Genomic DNA, 13,764 nt, shown 5'->3' with positions numbered 1-13,764 from the left:
CTGTGTCTGTGTCTGTGTCTGTGTCTGTGTCTGTGTCTGTGTCTGTGTCTGTGTCTGTGTCTGTGTCTGTGTCTGTGTGTGTGTGTGTGTGTGTGTGTGTGTGTGTGTGTGTGTGTGTGTGTGTGTGTGTGTGTCTGTGACGTGATCACGGCAACGCATGCACTGGTAACTCCGCCCTAGGTGCAAGTGACGTTTGAGAATGTCGCCAATGAATTCACCTCAGTTGTAGACATGGCAGCGCTGAAGCAGGAGCATCGGTATGGGCTCTCCTGTGGAAAAATCAACAAAAACGCCCCGAATAAAACTCTGTATCACGTCAAGCTAACTGACACTGCCATTCGGACGCTCGAAGCCTACCAGAATCTCAAGGTAAGACACATTATTTAACTGCATGCTCCACGTTTGTTTTGATAGCTTGAACTCTGAGTAGCCTGTGATCTCAAAAGAGGCAGTAAAAAAAGTTCGATCAAGTTCAAGAAGTGTAAGCGACGATTAGATATCTATATGTGACATCATATCAACAATAAGCTTTTTTTTTTTTTTTTGCTTGATGGCATCATCTTAAAGTGTCAATAAATAGATTGGCGTAATAGGTTGATATTTGGAAGCAATACCCTACCATCATACACAAGACATTTGGGGATTGTTGAGAATATTTGGAAAAATCTCCTGGATTTTATGAAGTGGGAACTTTCACTCTCTTTTTGCTGACTGTTTTATGTTGTCGGCTGTAGTAATCCTATTGAGTTTTCAAATGTCATTTGACTTCAGAAACGTGTCAGAACATGACAGATACGAGTGTCAGATATGAGTCATATCGTTTTACGATTCTATATGAAGCCTAATCCGAATATGAGCATCAATATCAAACATCAAAGTTGTTACATTGTCGCTTGCGTTTGTTTTATAGGCTACGTTTTTGGATTTTATTTGAGAGGTGTCGACATTGCCTAAAGAAATATGTTGACAGCACATTTAGGTTATAGCCTACAAGGCTATTATAGGCTATTATTATATTATAACATATCTGCGCTCTATGCCCATATGGCAATATCACAGCCATTGTAGCTATATTATTTAAATGTCAATGTTAATTTAAAATACTAACAACAAACATCCAGTGTTACGTAGCCCAAGCGCCTTAAAGCCTAGAATGAATTCAATAGAATCCAGTAAATCGTTACTCAGAAAGTATGAGGTCGACTTGTGACATTGTTCTCGCATGGATGGTATTTTGAAAAATGTGTCGCCTTAAAAAAAAAAAAGGCTTGGGATCAGTTAACGCGTCTAAATGTTCGACTTTCCTTTTGAGCTCAGCACAACAGTTTGTCTTTGTTTTGGAAGTTGGTGAGAAAATGATTTTTACCTTTCCCTTGTTGTATGAGAAGTAAGTAGGCTACTGTAGTCACCATGCAGATTCCTCTACAATGAATTGCCCAGCTGTAAATCTGGACGCCTGCTTGACGGGGGCTCGGTCGTTCACCCCGACCTCTTATTGGGTGGTGGTGGCAGGGCATTTGTGTTGCTGTGTGCTCTTGGGCTCTTGTGCTCTTGTGCTCTTGTGCATTGTTTTGCCCTTTAAACGTTTGGAAGCTTGCCCGATCCATTGGTCCGTCAGGCGGTGTTGCTTTCCACAGTCACAACGATCTCCTCAGAATGTCGTGTACGCCCAAAATGCAGGCTATTCATTTTGTAATTCAGTAGAATCCATTTGGCAATCATGTCAATGTTCTTATTTCTAAAAACATGCTAAATATGTATAACATGTGATGTGAAGGCCCTAACATTGTGGGGTTTACTCCCCCCCACCCACCCGGCATTCATTCTGGAAAGGTGATCAAGTCAGGTCACGACCAGTTTCTATGGGTTTCACTCAACCTACTGTAAGTGCTTTGCTTTCAACCCTCAGACTAGGACAAATAGTCTTAAATCCCTTGCAATAATGTAAATGATAGCTGACAAGCCAACAGTTGTATTGAGCAATGATCAATTGAAAAGGGTCAGATGACCTCTCCCAAAAACATGTTGACTATGGCTGCAGCTGTACCTTTGTCAAAATGGGTCCTATCTCTTGACCTGTGACATCACTACGAGTGCCTCAGAGGGCAGCTTATGTATGTTTTTGATCTCTTCAATGTGTTGTACTGTGCAATAAAAAAGACACTGATGTGTCTGCAATGTTCAGGAACATTTTTAAACAAGGAAGACAACTGTTACATACAGTAAAGTACTATTTGGAGGACAGTCAGCTTTGTACATGGAGGACAGGTTTTTGCAAGTCACAGAACAGAAGGCTGATAAAATGTACTTGTTTATGCAGATACAATTTGTGCCTGAATTAGCTCAGGTTGTCGTCAGAGAACACCAACTCCTCCCTTTTAGTCATTTTGACGAGGAAATCATCAGAAAAAAAGATGAGCGATTTGGAAGCTAAAAGCTTTGTCTGTGATTAGGCATTTCCCTTGACACAACACTATTCTCTCTCTCTCTCTCTCTCTCTCTCTCTCTCTCTCTCTCTCTCTCTCTCTCTCTCTCTCTCTCTCTCTCTCTCTCTCTCTCTCCCCTATTACCAATTAACTATGAGAACTGATTGACTGAAACAAGGTTTCTGTGATCTAGATTAATTAATCAGACACATTCCAGTGCAAATTAGCACTGAAACCCCTTGATCTGTAGGCCTGCCTGTATAGAACCTTGACACTGGCCAGGGGCCATGGACAGAAGGACATTCAAAAAGCTTTAAAAGCCTGTTTTCCTATTGAATGAACACTTAAGAGGATGTACTTTAGTCATTGGGACAAACCAGTGATGGGAAAACATAATTATTGTGATGGTTGGCTAATGGGAATAATTTCCCCTCCTGGTTCCATTAAGATAAATACTGGTCTCGTAATACTGTGTTTACTATTTAAGTAAGAGAAAAGGCTGATAGAGAGACACTTCTCTATCTCCTAGCAGAGCATGACTAGAAATGGAAAATCTTCATACTAATATACTTGTTATTATTAGTAGTATTAGATTAACAATGTTTTATTTACAGACAAAGTTGAAGTGTGTTGTGTTAAATGATAACCAGTTTTCCCCCTTTCTTCTCTCCCCAGGGATCCTTACCAAATCAGCCAGCAATTTGCTTCAAGGGGAGCCAGGGGGTAAGATGAATGTGTTTTTGCACACCCCTCCTATGCTATTCTCCTATGCTTCCCAAATGGAATGCTTTAATTAGGTCTGATTTGTCGTGCAGCGTACTCACAAACGTTCTACTACTACATTTTTCATGAGACCAAAATCATTCATTGAAAATAAGGGCCCAGCTTCATATATTCAGTGATAAAACCCTGAAGGCCTGCCGTATAAGATTGCACATGTTGTGATGATAATAGTGTGTTCTTCAGCTGGTGATCTGTAATGCCTTGGAGGTATTTCAAATGGAGCTGTTCTCATGTTGTTATGAATATATGGAAATCTTGACTGCTTCACATCCTATCGGGACTATCACTGTTTAATTTGACCTCCTTTGTTTTTTTGTAGCATTTGTGAATTTAGATGTTCATGTTGAATAATGTTCATTCCATGTTCTATTTAGAACTAGGTCCAGTCACATTTGTCCAGTCACATTTGAAATGAAATGTTAATGTACATACATACAATTGTATATTTACACAACTGCTGCCGGCTATTCTGAAATCTGAAAGCATACAGTTCCTGGTATTTATTACAGTACCAAGAACCATTATTTGATTTTCTTTGGGGGGGAGGGGGGCAACTTGGGGTTTGTTTGAATTGAGCTCTTAGTGTCAAATTATCCTTGATGCTGAGTGTGGCCAAGACTTGGTACATAATCTACAAAAACACTTGGCAGTGTGAGAGAGAAGACATTCGTCTGAAGCGGCAGTAAAGAAAGATGCCTGTGTCCAACCAGATTAGCCCAGCCGCTAGAACACCCTCCCCAGCACTGCCTGGTAGGCTACTGCACATTTACCACACAATCGGCCCTGTCTAAAAGGAGCTACTCTAATCCCTGCAAGAGCCGATTGCATTGCGAAAGTGACTTTGCTCTGTACACAAATGCTGGCCTGTGTGCTCACACGGGCCTTGGAAGCTCGAAGAGAGAGGGTACACTATACCCGCAGGCTGCTAGCCAGGTTACTGGGTCAGCCTGCCAACTGGGAAGGCTTTGTTTCGAGAGGGGGAGGAGGTTGGGGAGTTGGTGAACCCCAGGGAGCCCAATGTCTCCATGCCTGTTGTCTCTGTGTAGACATGAAAGACCTGAAGTGAGGAAGGGGGGGTACTATGGCAGCCATGAATTTGTTCCCCCTCTGTCTACACAAGTCTTTGCAGCCCTTCGTCACAAGATAAAGTACCCCTGATATATGATATATTGTTGTCAAAAACAAACATATGCATGGACATGCAGCCAGTCAATGTTGTTAATATACAGTGTCAAATGCAAAAGATTAGTATGTAGCTCATGGCGATATCGGTCGTTCTGTTTAGTCATTTAAGTGTGTGCAATTTAAGTATGCTTTAATCACGGAATAGGATTTTGTGATTATATCTTGGTTGGCACATTACATATTCAAATTGCTTTGGCGGAATTCAAGCATAGTCTCCCTCCCCCTCTGACAATGGTCCCCTTCGCGGGGCGACTGGGCATTAATGAGGTATCTGCAGCCGTTGGAGGGGGGAGACCAGATTAAGCTGTTACTGGGGGAGGATGTTGGTGAACATGGCAGACTGGCGTACAACAGAACAGACTGAGGGGGACAACCGGTGTAGTCCAGTAACGTTGCTTACAACAGTGCGGTTACCGTATACAGAGGGCCCTGTCCTTACTCATCCTGTTAAGACCAGGATTTCTCTGTTTAATGTGTTTCAAAAACAAGCTTGATACCTCCTAAGTCATTTGACATTTCTGTTTAGAGTACAGGAGGTTGTTAACAAGGAAATACATGTGTCCTGTGACAGGTGGCAGTGTCCGCTGGATGTTGCCTACTGGGGCTTTTGTCCTGGTCCTGGCCAGCTCATATCATCATTCCTGTGGCGAGGGGGAACATCCCCAGTGCCACAACATCAAGGGAATTCCCCACAGCCGCTTCTCAGTCTCCTGGCTCCTCTCCTGTTTCCTCTCCTGGTTCCTCTCCTAGCTCTTCTCCTGGCTCCTCTCCAGGGCTCTGTGGTGTGAGGGGTCAGTCCCCCTATCAAGCAATACCATCCTGCAGTTGACAACTGCCCTTTTCTCTGAGCCTGTGGACACACTGCTCTGCGATATGTGGGCGTTAACTCCGAGGCAAGGACCCCCATTCCACATTGCAACTTGCTCGTAGCTCCATCAGTCTTCCATTTAGAATGGCACTGAAGGATCAATAATAATGTGCTTGATGTCAAAGTAGCTAGAGAAAGGAAATACTTGCAGTGCCAGCTAAGGGATACAAGTGGAGAGGATGATGCAACCATAAAGAAATAAAAGTGAGGAAAAGAGGGGGTTATGTGAAATACTGTTCACATTTCGCTAAAGCTCCCAGTCCAAACAGGAATCCAGGTCTGGATTACTTTGAAATTGTCACAAGGGATTGAGGAGCGTATTCAGGGTAGCTTTGGGTTCTCATGGACTGGAATTTCACATCCAAGTGCTTATTTTCCTTTACTGCTGGCAAAGCAGTCTGCTCCCTGGCATGTTTTATGTCCGTTTAGAAAGTGAATCTGGTATTAGCTCGGGTATTACTTGGCTTCCAATTACAGGACACATGCTGATTGTTTAGTGTTTTTTAATAGCATTGAAAATATTAGCCATTTCTCAGAGGAACACAAATGAACAGTGCATGTATTTAAACTCAGCAAAGTTGTAAAGTTGTATTTCTCACCTATTTGTTGACAGGGTATGCAGAGTGGGTTCTGTTTTCAGTGCCATATTGAACATTCATTGCAGGGATATAGTCATTTGTGAGATATTTGGAGGTGTTTATGTTGGATTCAGTTGGTACACTAGTTCCCTGTGGCTCTCTTGTGGGGCAATATAATTCCCATTAGCTTGCAGTCTGATCGCTCTCCTGTTTGCCTTCAGAAATCCTCATGCACTTGGTGTTTTGCTTCCCACTGGTCTTCCTAAGACAACTTTTTACATTGAGTTGACTAAAAAGTAACTCTGTAATTCTTATACACTGTCATTTCCTATATAGCTAAACAAGTGGAATAAGGACTGTATATGATAACATGGCTATGTAGCATCATGTTATTACAATGTTATAAGAGTAATTACATTACAATTACCATTACTACACAGTTATAGAGGCAACTTAATTGAAATGTTTATCATTTCACAATAGTATTGCCACTGTTCTGACAACATGAAAGCTCTATAAAGGCTGTAGAGAACACAACATGTGTCATTGTGTGATATGAATGGTGTTTTTCCCCCTTTCCAAAACTGGGTAATACCGTGAACTGGGAGTTTATGGATGGATCAGTAGCCTCTGCTGGTCTACACACCAGCCAGCTAACTAAAGGCTGAGTGGTGCTGAGAGGAGGGGTTAGGCAGCATTCTTCTCAAGAGATATTCTCATGACGACTGTGTGTGAAGCCCAGCTTCCCCTGGGCCCCCTCCTATTTACCCCCCTGATTATTGTGCCGTTTCACCCCATGCCTCGACTGAATCCTTGGGAGACATCAGGGCCTCTATCTCACACGCGGCTGCCCCGACTCTACCCCCACCACGGCGCTCCGCCTCCCGCTCTCACTGCAAATGAGCTTTGTGTGTGTGTGTGTGTGTGTGTGTGTGTTTGTGTGTGTGTGTGTGTGTGTGTGTCTGTGTGTCTGTGTGTCTGTGTGTCTGTGTGTGTGTGTGTGTGTGTGTGTGTGTGTGTGTGTGCACGCATGCGTGCATGCACACGCCCGTCAGTTATTCTTTTACGAAAGCTAATTACAATAACAATAACAGGAATGTGGTTAGAGAGCAGTCCTTTCCCAGTGGCACAGCGAGTGAGTGGGGGGAGTTGTCCCACGTGTGTCTGAAAGGGCACACGCCGCTCTATTCATCCAGATGTGTCAAGCTAGGCAAAAGGCCCTGTGTGCTCCGCTCGCCTCAGGCCCACTGTTTTGACTGGCAAGGCAGTTGCCCTCACTATTTTGTGCTCAAATATTTGGAGAACAAGCCTCATGAGACGTCTTCCAGTTAGGACTCCCTTTCTTTGGTAAACAAGCCCTTCTGGTGTTATGATACAGTAGTAATATAGTGAATGTAGTGGCCTGACAAGGTTGTTGTCCCTGGATATTATTCCTCGCTCCTGCAAACCTGGTTAATATCCCTGTAAACATTGTGTACAGTAAATTAAAGTAAGAAAACATTGCAGAGTGCTGTTAGCGCTAGCAAGGAGCGTAGACATTGTGTACTCGCCGTAGGCACGGACTCCAGATTCTTTGGTGCATTGGATGGAGATTATGTTTATTCCCAGTACTGCTCTGGCTGGCACCACCTCTGAGAGTTTGTGTGAGTCTCCTTACCAAGACGACTAATCGTTCCAGGATGTGTTCGCTCTGCTCAGATATGCCCACGTTGTTTATTAGCAGAGGTAAAAGTCCTTCAGACAGGTTGAATACCCCACAGCCTACTGCTGTTCTTTTAGTTTCATTCTTTAGCATCTAGTCAAGGTGTATTAAATCCTCCTTGCATTTTATTAACTATGTTAGGCTTATCAATTGTTTTATTTCGTGTCATAGCAATTGAACAAGGGGATCCTAGTTAATGTAACCCTAATGTGAACCAGGAAGTATCAGTCTCAGAAGTTACCTCTTAAGATGACATGGTGGTGATAATGTTGTTGTTTTTTTGGCCATCTCCAAGTCTGTATAAGAAACAGCAAGCCTGGCACTCTGTCTGATCCCTGTGTTTATTTGACTGGTTGATGTCAGCCGTGGTTTCGTTAAGTCTTCCAGCATTTGCATTTCTAGCTCAACAGGATACAAGCAACGCTGCGCCTATAAATACACATGGAAATAGGATGGTCAGAAGGCAATGTTTCTGTGTTCACAGTATCTGGTGGTGTTTTGTCAAATCAAAGACCATGAAACCAGTGCGAGGAAAGCTATTGCTTAACCTAAAGAGGGATAACAAGCTTATGTAATACTTACCAGATTTATGGTGAAAGTATAGTGACACTGTGCGAAAGGGGACTTGTTGATTGCTGGAATGAGGTCTTACTGGATGCATGTAACTGTTTTTTTTCCCTTGATGTATTTGTTTCCCTGTTACCAGGGCTTATAGGGTTACCCCGTATACCCTGATGTGACACGTCACAGCTCAGTGCATGTTTTGGATTTGCTCTTGTTTCTCTGAGGCTCTCTGTACGCTAATCAGGTTTGGACATGCTTTCACATGTAGCTACAATCTAGAGTTGTTAAAGGATTAAACACTGCCTGAGAAAAGAGGGCCAGGAAAGGGAGTAGAGCCCTATTCTCCAAGTTAGTTATGATGACTGTAATTAAATAATTAAGAATTGCTATCATTGAGAGACACAAGTGAAACACTATGTAGAAAAAACTTCATGTAGAAAATGTTTTCCTAAACACTGTCACTATAATAACCAGTTGAGAATAGAGGAAGGGGCCTCTATTTCAGCTGCCTAGAAAGATTGCCACCAGTGTCCTCCATCCCCCTACAGTGAGTGAGCATCAGACAGAGAGAGACACTGGGAGAGGGGGGTGGAGACTGTGTTTGTCGAGGTTGACAGATTAGCCCCAGCTTCTAGGAGAAGGCACATTCTGCTTGGCATAAGAGCCAATACCTTGGGGGATGCTGTAGCCACGACAATTGCCCACCCCCAACGCCCCTCTACACCCCCTTCCATCCCACCACCCCCCCCCCGCTGTTGGGTTTCCAGTCTCTCTACCAAGCCCTTCAACTGACTGACTTCAAGTGCACGATCAAAAAGGCTTGTCTCAGCGAAAGCAGGGTTTTAAAAGGGAGAGGTGATCTCTATGCGTTTTGTGTTTCCGATTTGTGACTCACTGCAGAGTAATTGATCATACGGTAAATAGCGTAAGGGATTGTGTACGGCAAGAATGAACATGACCGCGGATTTCCCTCAGGTGTCGTCAGCCCTGTTTTTGCATAAGAACTGCCCCAGACTCTGAATATCGCTACTACTAAATATAATTCCACAACTCGATACTACTTCATTTCCAATCATAGTTAGATAGCTTACTTACTTACTTAGCTAGCTTAGATGCCGTTTTAGATGTTTTTACCTCAAAATAGGTCAACAATTTTCATAAATGTTCTTTGTTTTCAGGCAAATAAAAATATGTTGTCACCTTTTTGGGCCATCACCAGTTTGCATCCCTGTACCAATCAAATGTACATTTTGTGATAGACCATTATGGAGCAGTGAGCACATACACCATCTCCTACCATAGCTGTGCTGCATCGCGCAATCAGCTTGTATTATGCATACCATCACCAAGTTCTCCCATACTGTGCTTTTGGACTAGAATAGTATGTTTATATCAACGGTAATCAAGTGCTTTAGTTGGCGAGCGAACTTGGTAATGGTAAGCATAATACGAGTTGACTTGCTGTTAAATTAATGTGAAAAATATGATGATAAATACATATAAAATGGAGGTATAATATATGACAGATATTCACGTCTATTACGTGCTAGTTCTGCACCCAGTTGAATGCGTGATTCAAGTAGCTTGTGCAAATCTTCTGACAATCTTCTGGCATTTAACTCATGTGTGAATGGTGAAAATCACTGGCGGACCCGGGTTGGGATTCCATGTAATTTACAGGATCCTATGTGTGAAAGGGGCTTATGTCTCGCCTCTCGCTGAGATGCTTTGGTGTTGAGCACATTCCGGAGAGGGAGAGGGCTGTGGAGGGCTGTCCCCTCTTGCACTGACGGTCTGAACCTGGAGCCACACTGTGCTGTCTCCCCATCGGCCAGTCAGCCACACATCCTCGCTGATCATGAATAATCCAGGCGCGTCGACGGGCCAATGCACTTACTTCTGTAGGGGGAAGACGCGGCGAACAATAGACGGCTGGCTCACACACAGCAGCCGTGACTGAGCAGACCGGGATGAGAGGACAATGGCCAGCAGTGTCAGCCGTACAGACAGGGGCAGGAGGCACAGACCTAAGAGTGCTCCCAACACTCCCATCACTCTGCTGCCATGCTAAATACCAGAGCCAGGAAAAAAACAACAACTCCTCTTTCCTGGCAGATGTGTGGTTACTGGTTAAGCAGAAAAAAAAGAGTATCTCTTTACCAGAATGATTTTCTCCTGTGCCACCAAGTGTGAGGCTAAAGAGCATTTATTTACCCTGTTGAAAGATGATGAGTAGTTTAATGCTCTCTCTCTGAGTCAGAGAGGGGGGAGTTTTCCATGGACACCATGTCCTTTGTCCTCGTCCAACGGCAGAGCCCCCCCGCCAAGTTGTTCCGTTCCAGTCCAGTTCACACCTTACAACAGCCTGAAAGTATTTGACATCTCCAAACACACTGTGCCTGGTGCAGCAGATGTGGCTGGGCTGGGGCCACAGAGGGAGTTATTGTATCTGCCTGGGTGCCCCGTTGGGGGGGCTGATCTGACAAGGTGCTGAGGATTGTCAATCTGATGCCATTTGGCTGGGATAACTCAACCTGTCCCAACAGCCAAGCTCCGTTAATACAGTATTAGGACACTGACTGGGCAACACTGACGTACTGTAGCATACTCTGCACACAGGCTCCCATAAGCTCTCTGTTTATGTCTGTTTTGTCGATTTTTCCATGCTACATCATGTTAATTCACCCATTATGAATAATGAAGTGTCTTAATGTAGCCTACTGTTTATTTTCTGTATCTGAAGTGTTGTTTAATTGCGTCGTTAATAATTCAGTTAAAACTCGTGTAGCAGTAGCTATGTTTGTGTCATTGACAGCTGATTGTTTGGCTGAAGCATGTCGTACAGCCTCAGCTGTGGTGTAGCTTATGAGATGTTTGACCTTAAGCCTTGCATGTGACCTGCATGAGTGTGGGGCTCCCTCGGCTTAGGGAGAGATGGCACCAGGGGCCTGGGGGCAGGGGGCCGGGGCCTGGGGGCAGGGGCCTGGGGGCAGGGGAGCCTAGAGCAAGGACAGCTAGCTACATAGTAGAGCCTGTGTGAGTCAGCACTATGGAAATACACACCCCTGTTACTGTGGCTGACATTAGGCTACAACTAGGATGACTAACCTGTCAAGGTGGGTGGTGGTTCCGGAACAAAACACGAGGGAGTCATACTCGATTTCATCAGCTCAGAAGAACGACATCATTTTAGGCCTGACTATTTTCAACCCAGAATATCCTTGTTGTGAGTGGATACATTTATATGAACCTTTTACTATAGATTTTTTTGACCATTTACATTACATTTTTGGCATTTAGCAGACGCCTTATTCCAAAGCGACTTACAATCAATACATTTGACTAAGGAAGAGAATCATCAATTCACCAGTTCTAGCAGGAGGCGTAACCCAGCTCAGGCCAGGGGCCACCGGCAGTTGTCGTGTAAATTTTTTTGTCACTCTCCAACATAAATAACAGTGATGTCATAAGAAAACAGGAGAGTAAGTGACAGGTAGCAGAGAAAGGAGGTCTATAGACAGAGCTTTTAGCTGAGTGCCTCATGATTTCAAGCCCTTAATCGTCACGCCGGTTTCTGCGAGGGCTAAAAGCAGTCATGTGATCCCTGTGCGAGAGAAATAGGGGGGGGGGGGGGCTCTCCCCTAGGAGCTAGGAGCTGGGAACTAATGGGTTAAATGACATATGGTTATGAAGATGGAGAAGGAAGCTGTGAATAAAACCAGGGCGACCTCCGAAAGGACTGACCTGAGTGACATTGATTAGAATTAGAATGTGAAGTGTGCACAGTGGCGGGGACGGGGGCGACGGGCGAATATAACGCTTGGCTGGAAGGGGGGGGGGGGGCCTGCACTGAGGGCGTAGTGTGAGGGGGTTGTGGTGGCGGTATGGGGGTGGGGATATGGGAGTGTATGGAGGTTGGGTTTAGGGGGGTGCATTGGGTTTGTAGTGATTGTGACGTTAAGACTGTAAATCCTGAGCTATGCTGCTCTCGCCTGGGGGCAACCAAGCTTTTGTTTAACAGCATTCCTATTTTAAACACAAATCATTCTCCATTGCAATCCTGCTCGTCTTGACCTACTTCTGGGGGCCTCTTTTTAATGACTTGTTGCTTGTAATTTCGGTCAAGTCCGCTTCCACTTTAGACTTTAGACAGCATCTTGAGGTAATAGGTCCTGAAGAGATGGGCTCTTCTGTTGGTCCTGTTTACTTTGATGCTTTTTGGGTTGATCGCGGTTAATTAGCGGAAACCTAAAAATCTGACATTTGTGGAATCGTGCCTCAGCACTTCATGTGAGCGGCTGGAAATAAATAGGTCAGGACTAATGGTCAGTTTGATATCTCAAGTGTTCGTGGCTTCGTGGGTTGCCTTGTGCTTTGTGTTGGGTTGGGATGGGTGGGTTGTATGTTGTGTGCTATAAAGAGAGCTAGAGGTTGGTGGGGGTAGGGAGCACAGTGTGGGGTTTGGAGGAGGTAGCAGGCGGGTGGGGGTGCTGAAAGAGGAGCTGTTTATTGGCTACACGCTACAGAAACTGCTTATGGCTGTACTGCATGACTGGGCATTTGTGACAGCTAGAGTCCTGCCTGCCACATCTGCCTGCGGCACTGTGCTCCGTGCCAGCGAGCCTGGAATCAATCACTTACTACAGATAACTAAAGAGGCTGTTTCAAGCCCCACTGACCGTCCTCTGTTAGTCTTAGGGCTTGTAATAAAAGGGAAATATTACATGTAGCCTATCCTTGTGTTGTTGGCATGTTATCATCTGCGGCATCAAGAGCAGTGAAAGTGACTTATTTTCAGCTGATTGGACAACCATTCCCAGTAATACAGTATGCTTCTGTATGGGCCTGGCTGTTCAGTCAGCAAGTATTCATGTTTGGTAAGGAGAAGTGATAATCACTCTCCGGCCCCATTCATCTTGGTCTCTGAATCTAGGGCACAGCATCAACAAAGCTGTCAATTTCGCCAAAACAACATTGCAAGGTTGATACAGAGTGTATCAGAGACTGTAAAATGTATGATGTAGAATACTGTAATACTGTTATAGGTAGATGATCAATTTGCCATACTGGTGATGGATCAAGAAGTGAAAAACTAGTTGATTGAGCACTGTGTTTTAATGGTAAGCTTACAGATGACAATATTATTATTGTGGAGGAGTCGATGCATCTTGTATGCCCACAATCCCATCTAGCACACAATTTGTTTTAAGGCATTACTTTGAAATGACAATAAGTAAGTGAGAGGGTTTTCTGTATGATTTACCACTTAATGAGGCAGCTGTAGCAGTAGAAAATGGTGTTCCTGTTTTGTTAGGAGGTACACAGCGTTCTCTACACGGATGGGTTTAGAACCGCAAACTGATGAACTTAATTGCCCTGTAAGGACATGCTGTAGCATTTAATTGGAGCTGACAAAGGGACACTGTGTTATCGGTGATGCCTTAAGAGACCAGAATCAAGGCAGGGCTTTTAGAGGCGTACTGAAGTTATTTAAAATTAGATTTGATGTCCCTATTGATTTGACTTGCAATGTTTATATTTCAGTCACACTTTACATAATGTTGCCTCTATCGCTGTGTAGTAACTCTCTAGTTGCTATAGTAACAACATTAGTAATTGCTTTGTAATGCATCTACCTAGTTACTATGTCAATTTTAG

At 44.1% G+C, this 13,764-nt stretch overlaps 2 protein-coding genes across 2 annotated transcripts in view; one reads left to right on the top strand and one right to left on the bottom strand.

The window, feature by feature from the left end:
• The window catches only part of fkbp16 (FKBP prolyl isomerase 16), a 49,097-nt gene extending 48,826 nt beyond the window's left edge, over positions 1-271 (bottom strand). Inside the window, exon 1 of the mRNA XM_080539083.1 lies at positions 219-271. The gene's annotated coding sequence lies outside the window, so the exon portion shown is untranslated. The remainder of the gene's footprint in view (positions 1-218) is intronic.
• The window catches only part of LOC308164995 (RNA polymerase II elongation factor ELL2), a 29,010-nt gene continuing 15,471 nt past the window's right edge, over positions 226-13,764 (top strand). The window contains exons 1-2 of the mRNA XM_080539084.1: positions 226-369; positions 3,102-3,149. Of these exons, the coding sequence (XP_080395210.1) occupies positions 232-369; positions 3,102-3,149 (186 nt within the window). The 5' untranslated portion in view covers positions 226-231. The remainder of the gene's footprint in view (positions 370-3,101; positions 3,150-13,764) is intronic.

This window comes from Nansenia antarctica, assembly GCF_963989245.1.
Source record: "Nansenia antarctica genome assembly, chromosome: 9".
Lineage (NCBI taxonomy): Eukaryota > Metazoa > Chordata > Actinopteri > Argentiniformes > Microstomatidae > Nansenia > Nansenia antarctica.
The sequence above is the reverse complement of the archived record's forward strand: the minus strand, read 5'-3'. Positions and strand labels throughout refer to the sequence as shown.